This window comes from Carettochelys insculpta, chromosome 6, assembly GCF_033958435.1.
Source record: "Carettochelys insculpta isolate YL-2023 chromosome 6, ASM3395843v1, whole genome shotgun sequence".
NCBI classification, from domain to species: Eukaryota; Metazoa; Chordata; order Testudines; family Carettochelyidae; genus Carettochelys; species Carettochelys insculpta.
Window position 1 is genome coordinate 21497257 of NC_134142.1, and position 21875 is coordinate 21519131.

At 44.6% G+C, this 21875-nt stretch overlaps 2 protein-coding genes across 3 annotated transcripts in view; one reads left to right on the forward strand and one right to left on the reverse strand.

The window, feature by feature from the left end:
- TRMT61A (tRNA methyltransferase 61A) overlaps positions 1 to 5276 on the reverse strand; it is a 29035-nt gene extending 23759 nt beyond the window's left edge. Inside the window, exons 1-2 of one of the 2 annotated variants that reach the window (XM_074996439.1) lie at positions 5158 to 5255; positions 1455 to 1819 (exon numbers count right to left, since the gene is read on the reverse strand). In XM_074996439.1, the coding sequence (XP_074852540.1) occupies positions 1455 to 1785 (331 nt within the window). In that variant the 5' untranslated portion in view covers positions 1786 to 1819; positions 5158 to 5255. Of the gene's footprint in view, positions 1 to 1454; positions 1820 to 5153 lie in introns of both variants that reach the window. The other variant, XM_074996438.1, reaches the window with a different exon arrangement.
- Positions 5277 to 11440: 6164 nt separating this feature from the next.
- On the forward strand, positions 11441 to 20954 carry CKB (creatine kinase B). Its single transcript, XM_074996440.1, has 8 exons — positions 11441 to 11562; positions 13016 to 13231; positions 14353 to 14507; positions 15732 to 15864; positions 16864 to 17035; positions 18757 to 18880; positions 19732 to 19921; positions 20587 to 20954. Exons 2-8 carry the CDS (start codon positions 13039 to 13041, stop codon positions 20763 to 20765), a joined length of 1146 nt encoding a protein of 381 aa, XP_074852541.1. The 5' UTR covers positions 11441 to 11562; positions 13016 to 13038; the 3' UTR covers positions 20766 to 20954.
- The last annotated feature ends 921 nt before the right edge of the window (positions 20955 to 21875 follow it).

Sequence of the window (21875 nt, forward strand, 5' to 3'; positions counted from 1 at the left end):
CTGAGTCAAGGGATGAGCAAGTTTACAAAAGGATTCAATGGAGACAGACAGAACAAATGCTTCAAAAGCAAAGGTAGCTTCATACATTTTTAAAAATTATACATTTCCCCTAGAGTACAGGAGAGGAACCAAAATGGCAGGAAATCATTACATAACACTAACAGTGCTGCCAGCAGTATTATTAAAAGCATCCTTACTAAACATATTTAACCGGTATGATAATGAACCTTCAGTATAAAATAGGAAAGCTGCAAGCAACAGCATAGCATTTATAATGTTTCAAGAACACTTTAGAAACAAAACACACACCAACAGCCTATTTAGAGGGTTAAACACAGACGCATGAAAACCAGGGTAACACAGAGCACAGATCATCATTGGTATCAAACCACCCATTGTAACTTCCATTGCTGCTGAGCTGTGTGCGCTATTTTAGTGTTGCACAAAACCCACACACAATGTAAGAAAGGACAGACATGGATTATGTAGCTGAGCCTATGAATGCTTCATTTTAGCCCATGTATGACAACTTTAACCCATACTTTCTTTTTTTTAAATCGGCGTAAGTTCTACCAATGCTTGAGTGATTTTAGGACAGAGATTCTCAATCTGTGGGTCAGGACACTAATATAGGCTACTGTCATAACTCTCCTTGAATGGGGTCACCAGGGCTGGCTTAGGCTTACTGGGTCCTGGGGCTGAAGCCTGAGCCCCACTGCCCAGGACAAAACCAAAGCCTCAGGTTTCAGACCGGAGCAGCAGGATTCAGACTGCAGGCCCCACACCTGGGGCTTAAGCCGCAGAGCTTTACCTTTGGCCCTCCACCTGGAGCAGTGAGGCTAAGGCTTTGCCCCTCCTGGGGCACTGGGCTCAAGCTTTGGTCCCTGCTCCTGGGCCCAGGAAATAATTTTTGTTGTCAGAAGGGGGCGGTGGAGCAATGAAGTTCAAGAACTCCTGTTTTAGAAGAATAGTGGTTTATGTCTGAAGTTTGCCAGTCAAACTATTCTGAAGATGTCTTCCAAAAGAAGAAAAAGAATTTCAATTCCCTCCACACTCAATACTATTAAAACAAACCAAACTATTTAATCTGAAACAGGCACATTCCCAAAGACCAATTCATAATTTTAAGAGGAAATCTCCCCCTGCCGAAAACAATAATTCACTCCTCCCCACCACAAAACAGGGGAAAAAAGTAATTTTAATTCACTAACCATGTTATACAGATTTCTGCATGTGGTGCCCACCACACAGAGCCAACAGCACATATTAAATGTCTTTTCAGTATAGAAAAACAGCATTTGCTAACATTCATAAATGAAGCAGAATTATTGAAGCATTTGGCCTGGAAGATTCTAGCAGTAACAGAGCAATATATTTCTTAAAGCTGAAAACTAAGTCAGTGGCTAGGTAAAATGTTAGTTAACTTATTAAAATCTCTTATTAAGAACTCTTACCTGATTCACACACTATGGATCCTGGTTTCAATTCCAGCATCATGGTGATTAAAGAGATGTCAGTTGAATAAAGAATTTGTGTTCTATGTGGAAGATTCATAGTCCACAACTCTGGGGTTGGATGAAGAATAAACACCCAGCCCCCTTTACTACAGGTCACCTTTGAGCCATACCTTTTGCCTATGAGATCAGTGGAATGTCTAATGACTCCGTACTTAGTCTGAGTTTTACCGCCATGTTGGACTTTCACAGCAAACATCGATTCGTGACCTAAGAACACGATAGCTGTGTCTCCATCTTTTATTGTATCTCTGTACTCAACAAAACTCATTGTGATATTCTTCTAGTGGGCTGGTTATTTTCACCTGAAAGAGAAAAACCAGACAAGAGAGTTTTGTAACTTTAGACCAAGATGGAGCTTTATCTAGAATTATGAAAGAGCTAGGTCATATTCTGTATCTAAAACATGAAGAAACTATACACAAGACATTGACTACTAAACTTAATATAGTTGATGACATTTAGAAATCAAAACAAAAAGCAGTCTTGTAGCACTTTAAAAACTAACAGAATAATTTATTAAGTGATGAGCTTTTGTGGGACAGACCCATGTCTTCCAGATCTTCCACTTCTTTCCAGATCTGAAGAAGTGGGTCTGTCCCAAATTATTTTGTTGGTCTTTGAAGAGCTACAGGACTTCTTTTTGTTTTGTAAACATGCAAACCAACACAGCTTCCTCTCTGTGACATTTAGAAATGTAGCAAAAGACATTTGACCAAATTCTTGTCCCATTAAAAGTTATGGGAAAAACTCTCATTGACTTCTATTCGACCAACATTTTTCCCATTGTACACTGAGCTACATTTATAGTTTTATACAAATGTGGCAAACCTTCTATCTTGTTTCACATTGTTACAGAGCTAGCCACAAGGCGACAGGAACTGTAGGTATCTATTAAACTCTACTGCACAAGTTCTTAGAGCATGTCTGTTATGTAGTGATTTTTGTGCTATCCAGCCCCTACTCTTTGGTGATTCTATCCAGAGCAAGAGCCAGCCTTAGAAATAGGAAAACTTAGCTCCTGACTCCTAGATGACTGTTCATAGGAAAATTTATACTCCTTCGATTTCAAATACTGGTTTACTAAGGATTCAACATCATAAAACCTTGGCCCATACTTAAAATATTTACATACAAAAGCCTAAAAGGAGTAAGGGATTCCCTTGGCACAAAGATTTCATATCAGGCCGTCCAAGAGCCTTACTGTGATCCCTGTAAACAATTAAATGTTTACAAATATATGTATTTAAACATAGTCTTCCATAAATTTAAAAGACAGAGCAGAAGAGTAAAGCTTATTGTGGCTGTTAGCTTTAAGCTACCAAATATCAATAAATTGTAGATTTTAGTTGACATTTCAACTTGGATATGCTTTTGACCCATGATATCAGGTTATCTAGTGTTTGGGTTTTGGTTGCTACTTACAAGCACAGAAATAGTTAACTTTCAAGTTGCTGTGCAGGTATTCTAGCTGCAGTTTTTCTCCCATTGTATTTATTAACTGACTAGCTACCTAACTTAACTTTGTAAAGCTTCACTAACCCGAGATATGGAATGGAAAAAAAAATTTATAATCTTGCAAGTCAAAAATAGTGCCAGCCTGTTTAGTTATAAGATGTAGCATTGATTAGAATTAGAGCTCTGTGTCTGTCAGAGAGGTTGTGGAAGTTCAAGGATTCTGTGACTCCCTGTGACCTCCATGACTTCTGCAATAACTGGCATGGCTGACGGGAGGGGACAGCCACACCCAAAGGTGAAAGTAAGCTGGTGCACCCTGATGCAGTGCACCAGTAAGAATATAGCAGACAAAGCCCTTGCCAGCCCTGGAACTTGGGCAGCTGGGGCAGTGCGGTCCTGGAGAGCCCCAGGGATCTGGCAGCCACACAGCATTGTGGCTGTACTCCCAGCATGAGCTTCCCCGCACCTCTCCAACCCTGTGTCCTAAGGCCCTACCCCATTGCCTTCCCTGCCTCCTGCACCCCTCACCCCTGCCTTTATGCCACCTCCCACACCTTCCCTGTGCCCCCCTCACCTCCCAACCCACCTGTCCTGACTCTTGCACCCCTCAACCTTAGCTCCCATATGCCAAGCCTCCTGTCCTCGGCTCCCCCCCTAACCACACAAACTGTAATGCTCTGTCCTCAGGCCCTCTTCCACTACACTGTATCCCACACTTAAATTTCTTAAAAGTACTGTCCTAATGCAACCCACTTTTGGAAGGGCGTGGGTGAGGGAGCAGGAGGGTCAGGGTGTGTGTGGGGTAGTTTGCAATAGGACAATACCCATGAGAAATGTGACTTTCATCCCCGGCCACATCAGACAATGCTGGAGGGGCTCTGCATCCCGCTGCTTGGGCAGCCCCACAACTAGCTGCAGTGGCACAGCTGGGCTTGCCTCAGGGCTGGCCGCACTAGTCACTGCTCAGGCAGCCGTTCAAATCGCCCAAGAAACCATGGTGTGACTGGCCTGAGGACTGTCTGAGCAGCCGTCCCGGGGCAGCTGGAGCTGAAGTAGGTGGCCAGCCCTGGGGCCAGCACACTAGTGGTGCTGGACAGCTCTCAGCTCAGCTGCACTAGCTGCAGTGTAGGTGGCCACAGGCAACTGACCCTCGGGATGGCCCAAGTAGCAGCTAGTGCAGCTGGCCCCAGGACCCCCTAACAGGGGTCCTAAGGACACCCCTTGAGCAGCCATCCAGCAGCAGAGGGAGCAGTCACTGGTCAATGGCCTCTGGAGCTGCTGGCCCCTGCTTTCTTCCCCCCAAGCCCCCCAAAGCATCATCCCCACCCTTCCACCCACTCTAAGATTTAGTCAGGGGTATATAGTACAAACCATAAGCTGGTCACTGGACACGAATTTTTGTTTACTATTGGTGATAAGTACCCATGGCTACATTGGAGACTTAATTATAATCATCCTCCTTGGCTTGCATGCAAAGGGAATAATCTGACTGCCGAGCAGAGCTCTGTAGGAAGAACTGCCTTATGTATTTACTCTTTATAAAGACCGTAACTCCACGGTTAGGACCTAGAGGCAAATTAGCCAACAGCAGTTTTGACAACCAAACGGCTGCTTTGAGGCCGCTCCAGAGTTAATTAGCTTGATTCGCTTTCTGCTAGGCTTGGAATGGGAACCACAAATAAAGGGTGGCTGAGTTAGTCTCCACCAAACGACAACAAGCAGTCCTGTAGCACCTTCAAGACTCACAATGTCATGTATTAGGTAATGAGCTTTCCTGGATAAGACCCACTTCATCTGATGAAGTGGGTCTGACCCATGAGATCTCATTACCTAACACATCAAATTGTGAGTCTTGAAGGTGCCACACCCCTGCTTGGGTTTTTTTAAACAAATACATGGGGCAGGGAGATGCTGGGGGATTAGGAAGAAGCAGCACAAGCCAGTGAAGGGTCCAGCTACGGAGGACTCCCCAGGGATCTGCTACCAGGGTCACACTAACATTGGCCGCTCGAGCTCGGGGAGAAGACGCGTGGGTGGGAAACGGGAGGCTGGAGGGGCGAGCAACGCTGGGCTCAGTCTCCCTCCCGCTCCCCCCTGCGGCCGGCTCCTTTCCTCCCTCCGGCGGGCCCCCACACCCCGCGGGCGCACGTGGGTAACACGCACTGCCCCCGCCGCCTTTACCTGCCTGGGCTTCCCCCTCTCCGGGGTCTGGTTACTTGAAGGAGCCGGTGGACCCACCTCGGCTCGGCTCGGCTCGGCCCGGCCCACACACGTGGTGCTCAGACCGGCGCTTCCTCCTTCCGCCCTGGTCGCAGGCTGCTGACGCTCCCGCTTCCCTCCCTGCGCGCGTAACTCCGGGTGTCGGGGCCAGCTGGCAGCGGCTCGCTCGCGTGTCTGCCCGGCCCGGCCGCGCGGCAACCCCGGGGGAGACCCGTGGGGGCCCAGCCCCAGGGAGCAGCCGCTGGCACCCGCACCCCGCTCCTTCGCTGGGGGCGGGCAGGCCGCGGCTCCTCTAGGCGTAGCTGTTCAGAGCCCCCGGGGTACCTCTGGGTTTGCGTTATGAAAGGGAAAAAATGCCTGAGCCCGGGCACCTCTTTCACTACAAGTACTGGGCCTAGGAGTCTCAGGTCAGAGCCTCAGTCGAACGCGGGTTACATGCTGCCAGTCTGGCCTTCTGCACACACACCGCCCCCCCCCCAAACGAAGAGTCCTACAGGTTGGGATGTGGTCCAAGGTTACATCTGAGTTAGCTGTACGTTCAGGGCTGATCTGCCCAGCCCTTGCTCAGCTGCCGGAAGAGTGAATGGGTTTATTCGGGACTCACTGAAAGGCTGTTTAATAGTATCTCCCTATGGTGATGAAGGACTTTGCATTGTGTTTGAATGAGACTTTAGACATTGCATGAAAAGACACTGTTAAGTTGGTCTGGGTACAAAATATAGGGGGAAATTAACAGGTTTTACAAAACTTAATAGTAATAAGTTTTTAATGAAATTAAAAAATGAGTTTTTGCAGCATTGGGCTAATGCACAAAAGTGAACCCGCCCAGTCTGTCTTCATACTGGTTAGACAATGGAATGCAACAAAAACCTGATCATCTCCTGAACTCTGTGCAGGATGCTTCCTGCACCCACAGAGAGCCCCAGTGACTTTTTCCGTTCACCTTACCTGCCCCATCCCTCATAATATCAGGTAGAAGCAGATTCCAACCTCTGCTTCTATATGATCTGAAGGTGAGGGAGGATAAGTTTCTTTTTCTGTGTCCTAGCACAGCTTGGGTAAGCAACGGGGTTGAAATGTACTGGACTGCAGCATTAGGCCTCACTTTCCAGCAGCCTGTTTGGTGAGACTGCAGGGAAAGCTGTTTAAAATGAGTTATTTTTTCAATGTTAATAATACTTATTTTGTAAAGTGCTTTTCTGTGGAACCCAGTATATGAATTAGGGATTATTATTATTAATAATTTGAGCTGTTAATAAAGACATTTTAAAAATATATACCATTTTTGTCTCGATGTTGTCCTTTAAGTGTAAAGATGCAGTTAGCACAATTAAGCTTTACGGATGAAATCTTTGCCTCGTTGAAGTCATTTGAGTTTTGCTATTGACTTTAATAAGGTTAAGATTTCTTACTAAGTATCCAAGAAAATAGGCAGAATTCAGAAGTAAGTTTTCTAGTGTACATTACTACTATAGGAAGGATCTAATTCTGAAAAAGACAGCTGAAAATAACAACATTACTTTTGTAGGCTCTAGGGAAGTAAAATATTGATTCAGGAGAAACTGAATCAGGGTTCTAAAGAGCAAGAGTGATACAGTCTAACCATCATCTAAGTCTCATGATAAAGATTTAAATAGTTTGTGGACTAGAGGCCCCCAGACTGCATGGTGTACCCTCCCAAAGGATGGCATGGAGAAATGATGGGGGGGCACTATAGCAGGACCCAGGTCAGTTTCCATAGAGGTGGAGAAGGCGCACTCCCCACCCCGCGCTCTCTCTCCAGCTTCACACCCGAACCTACCTCCAGCTGCAATTTTGGCCCTTCGTTCTGCTGTCAGCCCTGGCTCCTGACCAGCACCCTGTCCGTGGCTCTGCTGTAAGCAGGGAAGCATGGATGGGTTCTTTTATGGATAAGGAGGGTGAGACAGAAGAAGTTTGGGGACCACTGGTGCTGACCCATACGTGGCTTGTAGCACTGGGAAATATCTCTGTAGAGAGGAAAGAACAGAATAATAGTTTATCTTCTATTTTCAGAAGAGGCCTGGGGACCTTGAATGGGAAGGCACAGACAAAGAGAGCATGTGAATCATCTTGGATTTGTAGATTTTTGTCTATTCTGAGAATGCAGATAATAATCCTATACATTTTTCTGCATTAACTAGTAATCCATAACACAATATATATGGCAAAAATCTTTTAGGTGCCTTTTCTACAACAAAATTTTGAAGAAAGGAGATGAGAATTGGGTGTCAAGTAAAAGGCTCAAGCACTAAGTCCAAAAACCGATGAAATCATGATCAGTGCAAACTTAGATGGAAGCTCCGTCTATACGTAACCCTAGAGGCACTGAGACCACTGAGAAGGGAGAGTGAAGTCTCTGCTCTACACTCTTGACTAAGAGCCAGGTGGCTTTTAGCTAACTGGCTAGAGCACATGGTTTTAGCCCCTAAGGTTGCAGGTGCATTTTTCTCCTGCCGATAACCAAGACTGCATGGTCAGTCTTGCCTAAAGAAAAGAATTAAACCTCCATTTTTCTCCCTTTTAAATCAATGGGAGGCTTAGCAGGAGGCAAAGGTGACTCTGGTTTACCTTTTGAGCCAACTATGCCTGTTCTCCTACACATAGAATTGCTTTTGTGATCAGTTTGTTGCACCTTCCTCTGACCAGGACATAACAAATACAGCTTCTTTGATTTTTCATACTGTCACCCAAGCTATCCTGCAGCCTTTCTCCCTTACAATCATGTGTCTGTAAGTTTGCACCTACTGCATTGCCTAACCATGTTTGTGTTGGGGCATTCTGGAGAAAGATAGTTGTTTAAAGAACTGATCCAGGAAGAGTGCTGACAGCCCACCGCTACCTTTAAGAACAATGGAAGCTGTTAGTGCTCAGGAACTCACAGGAGATGCTCAGCCCTTTGCACAAATTGGGCAATAAACATACCCAGTGTGTTATTCAGACATATATATTTGAATTGTTAACATAAATTCATCCTCCATTTGTGTGGGAAGAGAAGTTAAGTAAAACAAATGCAGCAACAGCCAAATTCTTCCAGTCTATTGATCCATGTACAGTCTGGCTTGTTTTCAAAGTATTGTCTTATGGCAATTTATAACCCAGGTACCAACTCAGGAACTGAATGTAAAGTGGTTGTGGGTGGTAGTTCATCATCTACTGCTGTCTCCTCTGTTCTGGATGCTCTTCTGAATTCTCAAGGAAATATTTATTCTGCAATTCTCCAGCCCCATCTTTGGTTCACCTGGGTCACTTCAGAAGATGTATTCACTAAGTAACACACATCTCCTTTGCACTCGTGTACAGACATTTATAATTATGCCACTTGGGAACCTAACAGCACCGCCTGTGACTGACTTTCCTTAAACTCCGCACCATCTAAAAGCTCAACATGGAAATCTCTGGGGTCATTACCCCACATCACCATCTTGGACTGCATCCTTGCAACCTATTGTATATATAAGCACATACCACAGCATTAATTATTCCATGATTAAAGGCAATAAAATGCTGCCATTATTACAGTTGGGTGAGCAAAGAAGGGCTTATCAGAAGAAAATACTGTTTCTCAGTAGGTGAACTAGATACAATGATCAGTCATTGTCTGGTGGCACATTGTACTTTTTCTACAGCACAACACTTATAATTAAGTCACCTGGGAAGCCTGGATAGGTTGATGCAACATATAGACTATGGATTCAACTTAGACAAAACTCTCAACAAATCTCAATATTCTAATTGAGCCAAAGACATCCAAGTAAAAACAAAACCACTTCTCCCATATTAACTACAAGAAATGTGCCACATAATGATGGACAGAAGGAGGGGCTGTTGTGTACAGTATAGAGGTATTTATTACACATATGAATTGTATGTTTTGTTTGACTCCAACTCCTCCATCTTTTGCATGCTGTTTTTCTTCTTCAGAAGAAAGCTTTATAAGGGAGGGATTGTCTTTCCTCGTGTGTTACTGATGGAATATAAGATAATGAAATATTTAAAGAATATTCTTGCTTATTTAAATAACAATATTCCTGTAGTGGAAAGGGAAGAGTGTATCTAATGATTACACCAGGGATCTTGGTATTGGGGCTTCTGATTCTGCACTGCATGACGTTAGACAAGTTAACCTCTCTCTGCCACAATTTACTTACCTAAAACGGGTGTAGTAATGAAGGAGGGTTTCTTGTCTAAGTGTTCGTTTGGTGAAAAGACATCAACATACACAGTGTTTTTCTACTGTTGATGTGAAAACAGAGAATTTAGCCAGGCAGTAGGAGATTGAATGAAAGAGTTATAAAATTCTTGCAGAAAATAAAATATAGGGTTGGCAATGATGTAATGAAGGTCATGTGATCTTATCCGGCAATAACCTAAAAGCGACCTTTGTAACATACTGAAAGCCCAGTGGGATGCATAAGGCTAAAATTAGAGAGAATTATCTCAGCTGGAGCTGTTATCTGAGGAGAAGAGTGCATAACAACTCTTGAAAGAAATCAGTGGCCATATAAATACATTAACTTACTGGTGTATTATTATTTATACTGATTATTATCAATAGTGTGCCAAATATGTTTTAGGCATTTTGTACCAAATGACCCAGAATCTGAATTGTATGTGACATTGGGACATAATAACTTTGATAAAATTACAGAAGATTTGTTACTGGGAACATCCACAATAGCCAAATGTTTTAATGCATGGACTATGGGTCTGATCTTGCATTTACATTCTTTTTACTATAGTGTAACTAACTGCCATCACTGATGATTTATGCTAGTATCATTAAGGTCAGAATTATGCACTAGGATTCTGTTTATACTGTGAACACACCTGCTGAGAACATAGAGATGAGGCTTTCAAATATTTGGAGGAGATTTCATACAGTTTGAAAGATAGAAAGGATAGTGAGAGGATTTGCCCTTTGGTCCTAGAGACAAGATGCCCTACCTGGGGACCTGAAGCTGTCAATGACTGGAATTCAGTGTGCTCAGCACCTCTGAATAGCATTTGGACCTTGATTAATTCAGATGATGTCCGTGGCCAAACTTAATGTAATTTTGTTTGTAGTGGTCTGAGTTTTTATTTTATAATCATGTTCTACATTCATTCCTTATCCTACATATGTTTAATTTGCAGTACTTTCACTCTTCTTTTATCTGAACATGGATAATTATGATGGGGCTGGGTACTGAGAGAGGAGCAGGGGTTTATGTCCCCTGACAGTCATAGTTTACATTAAAATAACAAACCTTTTATTGGAGCCTATCTAAATGTGGAGTCCCTTGTTTCATTCAGACAACTGTAAGGCCCACTGGAAAAACTACATTTTAGAAAGAAATATAAAGTGTAACCTACAGTATAGGCTTGAAAGTAGTCCTTAATTTTGCTTTGTCCTTCAGATATTTAGGAAGCTTCAGCAGCATCTAACTTTAGGCCAAATGCTGCTTGTATTCACCCAAGTAATCCCACTGAAGTAAATACCGCTACTGTTATGAGTAAGGTGAGTAAAACTGAGACTTTTCTCTTTGCAACAGGGAAGTAAGATCATGCCTTTGTACTATTTCAGCCACCCTCCAATGCAGCTTCCGCCACCACTTTTTTCCCCTGTGCACAATAAAATAAGAGGCTTGGTGCATTTTATTAATATTTTATTGTGCTTTCCTTCAAATTAAACTGTAAGATAAAATCACCATTTTCATATTTTAAGGAGGTGGGAAAAATGGTGCAGATTACACTTTGAGCTAAGCACTAGATTTTCAGTCATTATAATTTCTAACCACTGAAGGCACAGGCAGTTAATCACTCACATGACAATTAAGTCAGGCTGGTCCTAACACCACAAACACCTCATTTTCATTACTTTAAATTATTATAATCATTTGTTAAATATTTACTAAAGACACTACCTCTGACTGGCTTAAGCTCCACATGTGTCTAACTGTCCTAGAAAACACTGCAATAATGAAAAGGGGCCAAACATTAATATTGTATTTGCATTTTACCAGCACCAATAGAGTCCAGTAAGCCAAAAAAACTTCACATTAGCTAGGAAAGTTGTAGGCTCAGGCGCACACAGAGAAACTGGAGACAAGGAGCATCTCCCTACAACTAGGAGGCCTGGTAAAATGGAAGTAACAATAGGTTAAAACAGCCAGGGGACCTCGCTCCTCCCTTTTACAATCTTCCAGTGGAGTGAATGGGATACACACACCAGCCAATGGGAGGCCAGCTCCGGCTGTATATAAAACTGGTGAGGCTGTGGGGGTGAGACTCCACTTCATATAGATCTCAGTGTGGCAGCTTTGGGGTGTAAGAGCTAGCACAAAGGCGGCTTCCTTTTCTGTGGTTCCCGGTAAGTGCAGGGGGGAGCTGGCTCGAGTAAAATTGGAAGAGTTTTTTTTTTTTTTTAGCCTGTCTTAGATAATTGGATTTAAAACACCTATTTTAAGGCTAAAAAAAAAACAACCCCAAACCCTCGACTCCGAAGGGCCGGTGGTGCGTTGCTGCTACGTGCAGGGGTTGTTGCTGCTCGCTGCTAGGCTCGGGGATGTGTCTGGGGAGGCATTGCGGGGGGTTGCAGCTGGAGGGAGGCAGGGCGGGCTAGAAAGCGATTATAATATGCGCACCCACGGGAAAACCAAACCACCCCGAGCTTGGTGCAGACACTAGGGGGTTTGCTAAACTGCATCGGGTCTCCCGTTAAAGGCGGGCAAGTCGCTGTCTAGCGGGGTGCGTGCGTGGGTTGCTCCCCCTCCTTCCCCCCCACGCCGACCTCCAGGGAGGTGAGTGTTACGTAATGGCTTGTGTGGGGTTTTACCCCCGCCCCAGCGCGCTCCTGGGATGGGCGAGCTCTCCCGAGCCGCGGCTCCCGCAGGGCGGGGAGGGGCTGGGCTGGGCTCTGCAGATCTGGGGGTGGAGATCTGGGGTCGCTGCCCCCAGGCTCGGGGCGGGCGGAGGAATGTCTCTCTTCTCCCCTCTGGCGCAGGGCCAGGCGCGCCGCTGCAGGCGAACGCGCCCTACGGGATTTTGATCGCGGGGGCAGCGGGGGCCCGGCTCCCCGCGGCGGTTCCGCGCTGCCAGCCGCCGCTGCGTCCCCTCCTCGCCTCCCTGCATGTGGGGCGAGGTTGCGGCGCCCTTCGGGGGCTGCCTTGCCCGCCCTGTCCGAGGGCCGCGTGCATTGCACCCCCCCCCCCCCCCCCGCAGCTGCTGGGTCCCGGGGAGCGGTGTCCCGCTGCTCCCCTCCCCCCGCCTCTCGGACCGGCTGCGTGGCAGGTGCTGCACGCACCACCCTCCTGAGCCGCTCCTCCGCCGCCTTCCTCCCCCCGCCCCGCCCCGGGGCCCGAGCGCCGCCGCTTTCTTGGCTGGAGAACTGGCGCCCGGAGCTCGCGGTTGCGCCCCTGCCCGCGGGTGGGGGTGGGTCGGCGCCTGGCGCTGCGGGAAGCCGAGTGGCCACTGCCCTGCCCGCGACCCGTGTTGGCTGGGGGCGGGTCTGTGGCTACAGCGGACTCCCCCCGGGTGGTGCCACGCCTGGGGCAGGAGAGCTGCCCAAAGCCCTGGGGGTGGGAATCTGGCCCCTCGCCCAGGCTCGCTTAGGGAGCCGGTGGGGTCTAGCAGGGGGTAGTACTGACCACAGGGCTGTTATGCAGCCTGTGGAAGGTGCCTTGGGAACTATGCAGTTAACTGGGCTGCAGGCAGGTGGAGCACATGCCAAGGTGACCTTGCTGCATGCCCTGGCGTCCTTCCAGAGCCTGCGTGGAAGGGCGTGCCAAGTACAGAAGCTGAGGTTCCCCTTTCTTCTCCTTTAGCACCTTGCAGTCAGGCATCGGCCATGCCCTTCTCAAACAGCCACAACCTCCTGAAGATGAAGTACTCGACAGAGGATGAGTTCCCAGACCTGAGTGTTCACAACAATCACATGGCCAAGGTGCTGACCCTGGACCTGTACAAGAAGTTGAGGGGCAAACAGACTTCCAGTGGATTTACCCTGGATGATGTCATCCAAACTGGGGTGGACAACCCAGGTAAAGAACAGAACCTCTTGAGCCACAGATGTCTGTTCTTCCTCCTTGCAGGATGTGCCTCTTGTCCCTTGAGCTTTCAAAGCCCTTTGCTACTGCCATCAAATCTCTCAGCAGTGAGCCCTGTCCCCAGAGCACTGCTGGTTAAAGCAGTGTGGTTCCACTGAGCAATGCAGAGAAATGCCTGCAGTGTTCTGACCTACAAAACACTCGAGTTATGTAAGTGTTCTGCCAAATAATTAGGTCTGAAACAAAATTTGACTGAAAGTGTAACTTACCTACAAATACCATGACTAAAAACTTGTCATTCTGAGCGTGCACGTGGCTGCTCTGATGCTCCTATTCTGAACTGGCTATGAAGTTCTGTGGCCCTTCTTTGGGGGGGAAGGGAGAGCAGATTATCAGTGAGTTAACATTCAAGTATGTATCTTTCACTTTAGCAATATCAAACCAACCAAACGAAATCTGAGACCCTCTCTTGTTGAGGAGTACCTAGACCTGAGTACCTACAAAAAACATGTGGCCAAGGTGCTAACCCTGGAATAGTACAGGGAAACTGAGAGACCAAGTTACTCAGTGGCTTCACACGGGATGTCATTCAAACTAGGGTTGATAATCCTGTAATGTGTTGAGAACCAGCTATGTGAATCAGCTGAAATGCATGATGCATCTGACTGCTCATGGAGACTTGTGAGCAAACTACACAAATGCAACTGAATCCGTAGCAGTCTAAACCAAAAGTCAAGGTGTCTTCGGTTTTTTGAAGTCCAAGCACAGTATATCATGGCTTCAATATCTGAGCTGCATGACCATAAAAGATCTCACTATATCTAGTAAAATTGTATTTTCTAGATGAAATTCTTGCCTTGAATTAGATTACATTTGGCCACGTGTGACTTACTGGCAACAGTTACAGGTTTTCAGTAGCTACATTTTATTAGCAGGATGAAAAGTAAGTGTTTAAAATTTTAGTCTTCAAGCAGGTCTTGTCTTGTTTTGTGTAGGAAAATATTCCAATTGACTAGACTTGCCTTTACCAGAATGAACTTCTCGGGTTAATGCTGTTGTGGGATGCAGTCAAACTTCGCCCAGAACTGGCTCTTATGATTCTGTTGCCATTGCAGGCCATCCCTTCATTATGACAGTAGGATGTGTAGCTGGTGACGAAGAAAGTTATGAAGTGTTTAAGCAACTTTTTGACCCAATTATCCAGGACCGACATGGAGGCTACAAACCAAGTGATGTGCACAAGACTGACTTGAATGCTGATAACCTACAGGTACAGAGGGTTTTAATCAGCAGTGTAGCAGTGATTAGACCTCTGACTGAAGTATAGGAAAGCCTGGCCAAACCTACCTGTCTGTGGCTGCCAGGGACCACAATGTGTTCCTGTGACTTCAGTAGCTACCAGCTAGCATCTGTGTTCCTGGATATTGATCTCTGGAGACTCCCTGGGTAAAGATTCTTTTCTACAGATTAGGTGGAACCACTTTCAAATGGCTAGTCTCATCATACATGAGGATGACTCTAGCCCAAGTCCTTCTGCCCAAGTAGATCTTACAAACCACTTGAGCTGTTGAAGTCACTGCTATGCAATGTTCAGTCCAAAGTTTGAGTTCAGGATATCTTCCCTGCCTTTCTAGTTGCTGCTTCTAAAAATGTTAATCAGGAGTCCCTAACAATGTAAAAAAAACCTACTTCCTAAGTAATTCAAAGTTGGAAAGGAAGACTGACTGTATGAACTCTGGTTTCCATCTCTTGTAGATGTTAAACAGAATTAACCTCTAAACACAAGAGGGAACTGCTTTATGCAGAACCTACTTCTGCAGGGGAAGTAAACCCCTAAACATGGGTATGGGCAAATGCAGATCTAAACAGCTATTAATGAGCTGATCCTTTTCCAACTGTTGGACTAGAGCTGCTTTCCCTGCAGAAGGCTTGTGCACACAGAGCTATCTTACTCGTATGAAAATGAGTCACATGGTGGCTACATCTACACTGCAGCCATCTTTCAAAAGCTCTTTCCAAAGAGCAGATCAATCTTTCGATGTGCTTTTTTGTGTGGACACACCCTTTCAAAAGAAGCTTTATGGAAGAATGAGCTAGGGATTGAAAAATCCAGCACCATTAGGACTGCTCTTCTAAACAACAAAAAAAGCACATGTAAATACTCCATGGGCCTCTCTTTCAAAAGGAGGTGCTCCTCCTGATCCAGGAGCAGAAGAGGGCTTTTGGAAGAAGGGCTGCATTCTTTCAGGGTGTAGAGGTGGCTTTTAATAACGCATTGTGTGTAGATGCTTCATGTGCCCTTTCAGAAAATCCAGCCCTCTTTTTTTGAAAGATCTTGCTAGTGGTGATGTGACCGATGGCTTGTATTTGAGTTAATGCTAAATCATACCCCAATATTAAAGACTGGGATCAAATCATGCATTGAAATGAACAGGGGATTTGCATAATTGGGGCAGAACTTGATGGCATAATTGCATGTCTCAATTTGTTACAGGGTGGTGATGACCTGGATCCCAATTATGTGCTAAGCTCACGGGTCAGAACTGGTAGGAGTGTCCGTGGATTCTGCCTTCCCCCCCACTGTAGCAGAGGAGAGAGACGGGCTATTGAGAAGCTCTCTGTTGAAGGTAAAATGCAGAATGAGGAACCCTGTCAAATTACCACATGTGTAACTGGATGGCTAACCTAATAACTAAAGCTTATTTCTCAACAGGAAGTAATTTGGAGTGTAAATTGGAAGCAAGTAGAAGGCAATTGGATTGTATTAAGTAATGAGATGCAGCTCTTAATGCATCTGACAAAGGTGGGATCAGCCTATGAAAGCTTATGCAAAATCAAATTTGTTAACCTTTAAGGTGCCACAGGACTCCTTGTTGTGTTTGTGGAAATAGACAAACATGGCAAGTGCTGCCATTGAGAGCATGAAGTGTTTCAGAAGGATGGCCATCTGGCTTCCCACTAGGGTTATGTTGTGGGAGTGGGCTGTAGGTTTGATGGGATGTATCCTAACTACCTGAGTGGGTGTGCTTTAGAAGACTGTCTCTATGACAGACACCTCTCTGCTCCAGGACTCCATAGTACAGAGTAATGTTACTCTAACTTCTAAGTGACTGGTGTGGCCTTGCTTATTTGTGTACTACTGAAATAATTTATTGCCAGATGTAGGTGCTATTAAAGAATCACATTTATAGCTCATAAGAAAACAGTGCACCTTTTAAATAAAGGTGATGGTAAAGTCCAACGAGGTACAATGGCCTGATGACCTTTCAGCTTTCAAGGATCTAAGCTGTAGGGGACTGTGCAGTAAAGGAAGGCAGGACACACAGCTACAGGGTTACCATGTATCATTGGAGAGACACTCCCTCTCAGGGTGTCATCTGTATCTAACAACTCTCATTGTTTTAATGTTACAGTATTTCTAGCAATACAACGTTACTTGATAGATACTGATACACTCCCGCTCAGGGTGTCTGTGTCTCTCTTGAAAGTGAATATGGTAACCCTACCAACTGCTCAATTCAGAAAGGCCTCTCTGCTTGTGTATCTCTAGCATCTCGCTTGCTGGGAAAGTATTGAAATACCACCTAGCATCCTGTGTTTGTGCTAAACATGAATCTCATTTTCAGCCCTGGCTAGCCTGGAAGGTGACCTTAATGGAAAATACTATGCTTTGAAAAACATGACTGATGCAGAGCAGCAGCAGCTGATTGATGATCACTTCCTATTTGATAAACCAGTTTCTCCCCTCCTCTTGGCTTCTGGAATGGCACGAGACTGGCCTGATGGTAGAGGTATTTGGTGAGTGTGTGCAATGAAAACAAGAAACCTTTAAAAATGTCTGCAGTGAGCCCCATGCAGAAACCTTAGCTTCTGAATAATCTAGCTGAACAAAACAGAAGATTCTGTACAGTAGTGTTCAGCTGGCCACAACTTTCATACTGTTTTTGCTTTAGAAAAGGCTTTTGAATCTGCTCTGACTAAATACCAGCTTTATTGTCCATGTCAGTGGGACACAAGATCAAGCACATGCATTCAAAAGTTGAACCCTGCCCCCTGCAAAAAATTTAAAGTTCATCCCCCATTATTGTTTCTGTTCTCATAATCCTTGCTGGGATATAAGAATTGCAGCACTTAAAAGTAATTCACTTAAGGGAGCAGGGGAGGCACCATTAACTGACTTAAGAGGAACTAGTTGTGGTATCACTATGTTTAAATCAATTTAGTCACTTTGGGACTAAACCTACCAGTAAAAATGGCTTTAGTGAAAACCCCTTACAGATGAAACAATGCTTGCTGCAAGGATAAACAAAGCAAACCTAAAAGTGGACTAAGGCTTGTCTTTTTTTATTTTTTAGAAGATTTTGGCTCTTTGCTCCTTCTGTGTCTAAAGTTGTCCTATGTCTTGACACAGGATCAAATAAAGGGAAGGAGTTAAAATGTTAAAGCTTTTATTTCACTAGTCTGTTGGTGTCAAAGGTCTGACAAGTATCTTTCTTCTACTCTCAAGTCACTAAAAGCTTCTTGCTACGCTCAGTAGAATCCTCCCAGTCCCCTTCAACAGTGGGATCTTGAACATGTCTAGTTTTTGTAGGTTGCCTTTCCAAGATCACACTCATCACCTGCCCATGGAGGATACACACAATATAGCTCTATCAACTGAGCTGGGACTCAAACTTTAGTCTTGGATTAAATGTAAACTTACAACACACTGTCAGTAACCTTCATCTTGGGCACCAAATTACTCAACTGTGCCCCAGACTGTTGTCAAAGACTAGCTTATTAGTATTGCATGATCAACTTTTGTGTTTGGCATGAGCAACTAAAAGGCAAAGGCGGAGGGGAGCAGTGGATCATCAGCTTGCTGCATTCTTCCTTCTAACCTGCAGGTTAAAATTTTTGAATTTTTTTTTCCTCTTGAATCCTTTGCATGCTGAGCCATTGCTGGATGTGGGGGTGACTTAACTGACTTTGACAACGCAGTTAACACCTCCCCTTTCCTTGCAAAGGTTAGATGGCAGGAGTTAGACCTGACAGCAGTCTGGGTCGTCTTGCTAATTTGTTTCACCCTGTGTGTACTCAAAAGTGACATTTGCAGAATAAAGGAGAAATCTATCCTTAGGTACTTGCAAAGTCACTGACAGATATGGCACCAAGGTTGGGCAGTAAGATCGCAGGAAAAGGTGCATAGGATGTGCCCCTTCTGATGGCTATAGTCTAAGGTCCTGTCTAAGCAGAGTGGACCATAAGATTTTAAGAAAGTGGGGATGGGGGAAGCTAAATTGCATCTTCAGTGTTTCAAGTCTGTATGCTGACTTGATATGAACCTTAATCTACAATGGAAGAGTCGGTTAAAACTAAATCTGCTGCAGCTATCATGTAAGAGTAAATGATACATATAATCTCTTCAAATAAGAGACTGACGTAGACTTGACTCACTGTAGGGTCACTCACTTGAATTCCTACCTGGGAAAACTCTACTCCAAATGGTGAAACAATTTGTTTTGGCTTCTGCCTTCTAGGCACAATGACAACAAGACCTTCCTCGTCTGGATCAATGAGGAAGATCACCTTAGAGTTATTTCCATGCAGAAAGGTGGCAACATGAAGGAAGTGTTCACTCGCTTCTGTACTGGGCTAACACAGGTGAAGTTAACAGCAGTAACATGAAGACTAAAAAGAATTGCTCTTGCCTTAAATGGTGCAGGAGTTGATACAGTGCTTAGAAGGCTGACTTAAAAGGTTCTAAAAGTGTAGTGTTGCTGTGTGGCCTGGAATGTTTGTGCAGACACAAGTCTTGTACTTGTGTCAACATCTGACAGTGCAACTTAGGCATCTGGTAGCATCTTAGTGTAACTTTCCATAAGTAAATTTTATGAGCAGATAAGCATACTCTAGAGGATTTTCATCCCCATAACCTACTTGGCTGAAGTCTTGACAACTTTCAGGACACTAATAGGAATGATGTCCTCCAATTAAATGAGTTTTAATTAATGATATGAACCACTACTGCCAAGAGACAATGAGAAGTGTCTTGAGATTCAGTAAATGGTGTAGTGGTGCTCCACTACACAAGTGGCTACTTTGAGGCCTAGCTAATTCCATACTTTGAGACTAAAACACTAATCTGACAGGCATGGCAGATGCTAGTTTTACTGTCCACATGAAGAGTAACAACTGCCACTCAAAACATGGCAACAGATGACTAAATATTAGTTCTCTTCCCACAAGCCTGTGTCAACAGGACTTAGATGCTGCTGTAAAAAATCACTATGTATACTAGTTCAGAACTAGGAATGTGTGTGTGTTATAGTCTGGTGGGGGGGAGGAAGGTGCACCTTGACAATGCCCAGCTGGCTGCCTCTGTCTAAATTGTGGGGGATTTAGCTTCAGAGGCCCTACTGATTAGTAAGGCAGCCTGACTTGAAGTGGTCATCCATTATGAAGCCTTTTTGATAGGAACAGTCCAGCCAGAGTCTGTCTTTCTCTCTCCCTAGATTGAGTCACTCTTTAAGACCAAAAACTATGAATTCATGTGGAACTCTCACCTTGGTTACATACTCACTTGCCCATCCAACCTTGGGACCGGTCTGCGTGCTGGTGTACACATCAAACTACCTAACCTAGGCAAGCATGAGAAGTTTGGAGAAATCCTTAAGAGGCTGAGACTGCAGAAGCGAGGCACAGGTGAGAAATGGAATGCAGTTCTGCATATGTCATGCCCTTCAAATACTCTGTTGGCAAGAGTAGGCATTGGGCTTGACTTAGGCTTTGTCTAGAAGACTAATTCCTAGATGTTTGTACAGTAAGGTGTCCTGGATCACTACTTAAAGTGTTTTAGCATGGAGGAAAATGAGGGGCCACCAGAATGGAATGACTACATGCTCCAACAGAATGTAAATGGGGGGGCTACTTCTAAATCATCCTCTTGCATTTATAGAATGTGGCTTATCCTCTGTGTGGCCACACATACAGCAAGGAAAAGTGCTGTTTTGTCCCTGAAGAACAGCTGATCACTTATATTGAAGCACTTAAAAGCCTAAAACTTCCAGGTTTCTGTCCAGTAGAGTACTATAGTAATGTGGATAACCCTAGACACAGGCTGTTACTTGCCAAAGGTCACTCAAGGTGGAAACAGGACTCCTGTTTGAACTTACACTGCACTATTGCCTCAGCAGCAAACTGGAAGGATCCTTCTATTCAAGCCTTACCCATAACCAGCTATTAATGCACTAGTTTCAGTTGCCAGCCCAGGAGGGGAAACTATTTTGCTGGATGTGAGCTTTTGCTGTGATGTCTCCAGCCATACAGTTGAAGTTCTTTGCATCTTACCTGTAAACTTTTCTCTTCAGGTGGTGTAGATACTGCTGCTGTTGGAGGAGTGTTTGATGTCTCCAATGCTGACCGGCTAGGTTTTTCTGAGGTAGAGCTGGTACAGATGGTGGTTGATGGTGTGAAGCTACTGATTGAAATGGAAAAGCACCTTGAAAAAGGCCAGTGTATTAATGACCTCATGCCAGCTCAGAAATGAAAGCACTTTTAATTCCATGCTTAACTTATTGGATGAATACCAAGCATCACTCCAATCAAAGCCCTGGGATCAAAAACCCACTAGTAACACTGTAGAAAAGTCTTCCATCCATCTGTGTTAGAGTTTATTTTTTGATGGCTGAGATGTTACAGAAAAAAATGAAATAAACTATTGTTTTGGCCTGATAAATGTGTCTTAACAAATGTCTGAATACTGAATATTTAGCAGGGTAGTACAAGGTAGTGACACTTAGCTGTTTCTTTCGGCTGTTGAGAAGGGCAGGACTTCAGGGTGTAGGATCTTCTTTGCTGTGCTGGTTCCCTCAAAGTAAACTTTGAAATTGATGCACCCATTTGCAATTCAAGGGGAACAGTCCTCTTAACTGTTGTACCTCTGTCTCTTCTAAACTTCATTTTAAAAATAATGAAGTCTTAGATATAGCAGAGTATGTGCTGTTAAAGGAATCAGCCCTTGAAATTGCTTGCTGTACTAGGACATATTTCAATGTCCTGGTAATGGTAAACTGATGATTGTGACTTGTCTTACCAAGGTTACATTACTGGCAGAAGGATTGCTTGCCTTCACAAACAGATGTGGAGCCAGTATATGTGACTTTTCATTGTTTAAAGCTTTGCTGTAATAAGCCTATTTGGTGTCTAGGTTGGAGACTATTAGTTCCCTATATATTTTTTTTTTTTTTTTTTTTCCCAATCCAAAGGAGGTATGTAGGGGAGCTGATATGAGAGGCTCCAAGTCAGTCACCACTATAATACTACAAACAAGTATCAGAGGGGTAGCTGAGTTAGTCTGTATCTTCAAAAACACATTCCTGTGGTACTTTATAGACTGACATATTTTGGAGCACAAACTTTTGTGGGCAAAGACCCACTTTGTCAGATGCATAAGGCAGGGTGCCCAGAGAAGGGTTTAAATATAAGCTTATGAAAAGGAGGGTGTGAGTCAAGGAGAGGGCCAGAGCTGACAAGGTCTGTCCTGTCATGGAGGATGTGTCCCATTATCAGTTGCTAACATGGAGGTGTGAACATGGAGAGGAGAGAAGCTGCTTTTGTAATTGGTCAACTATTCCTAGTCTCTATTCAACCCTTGGCT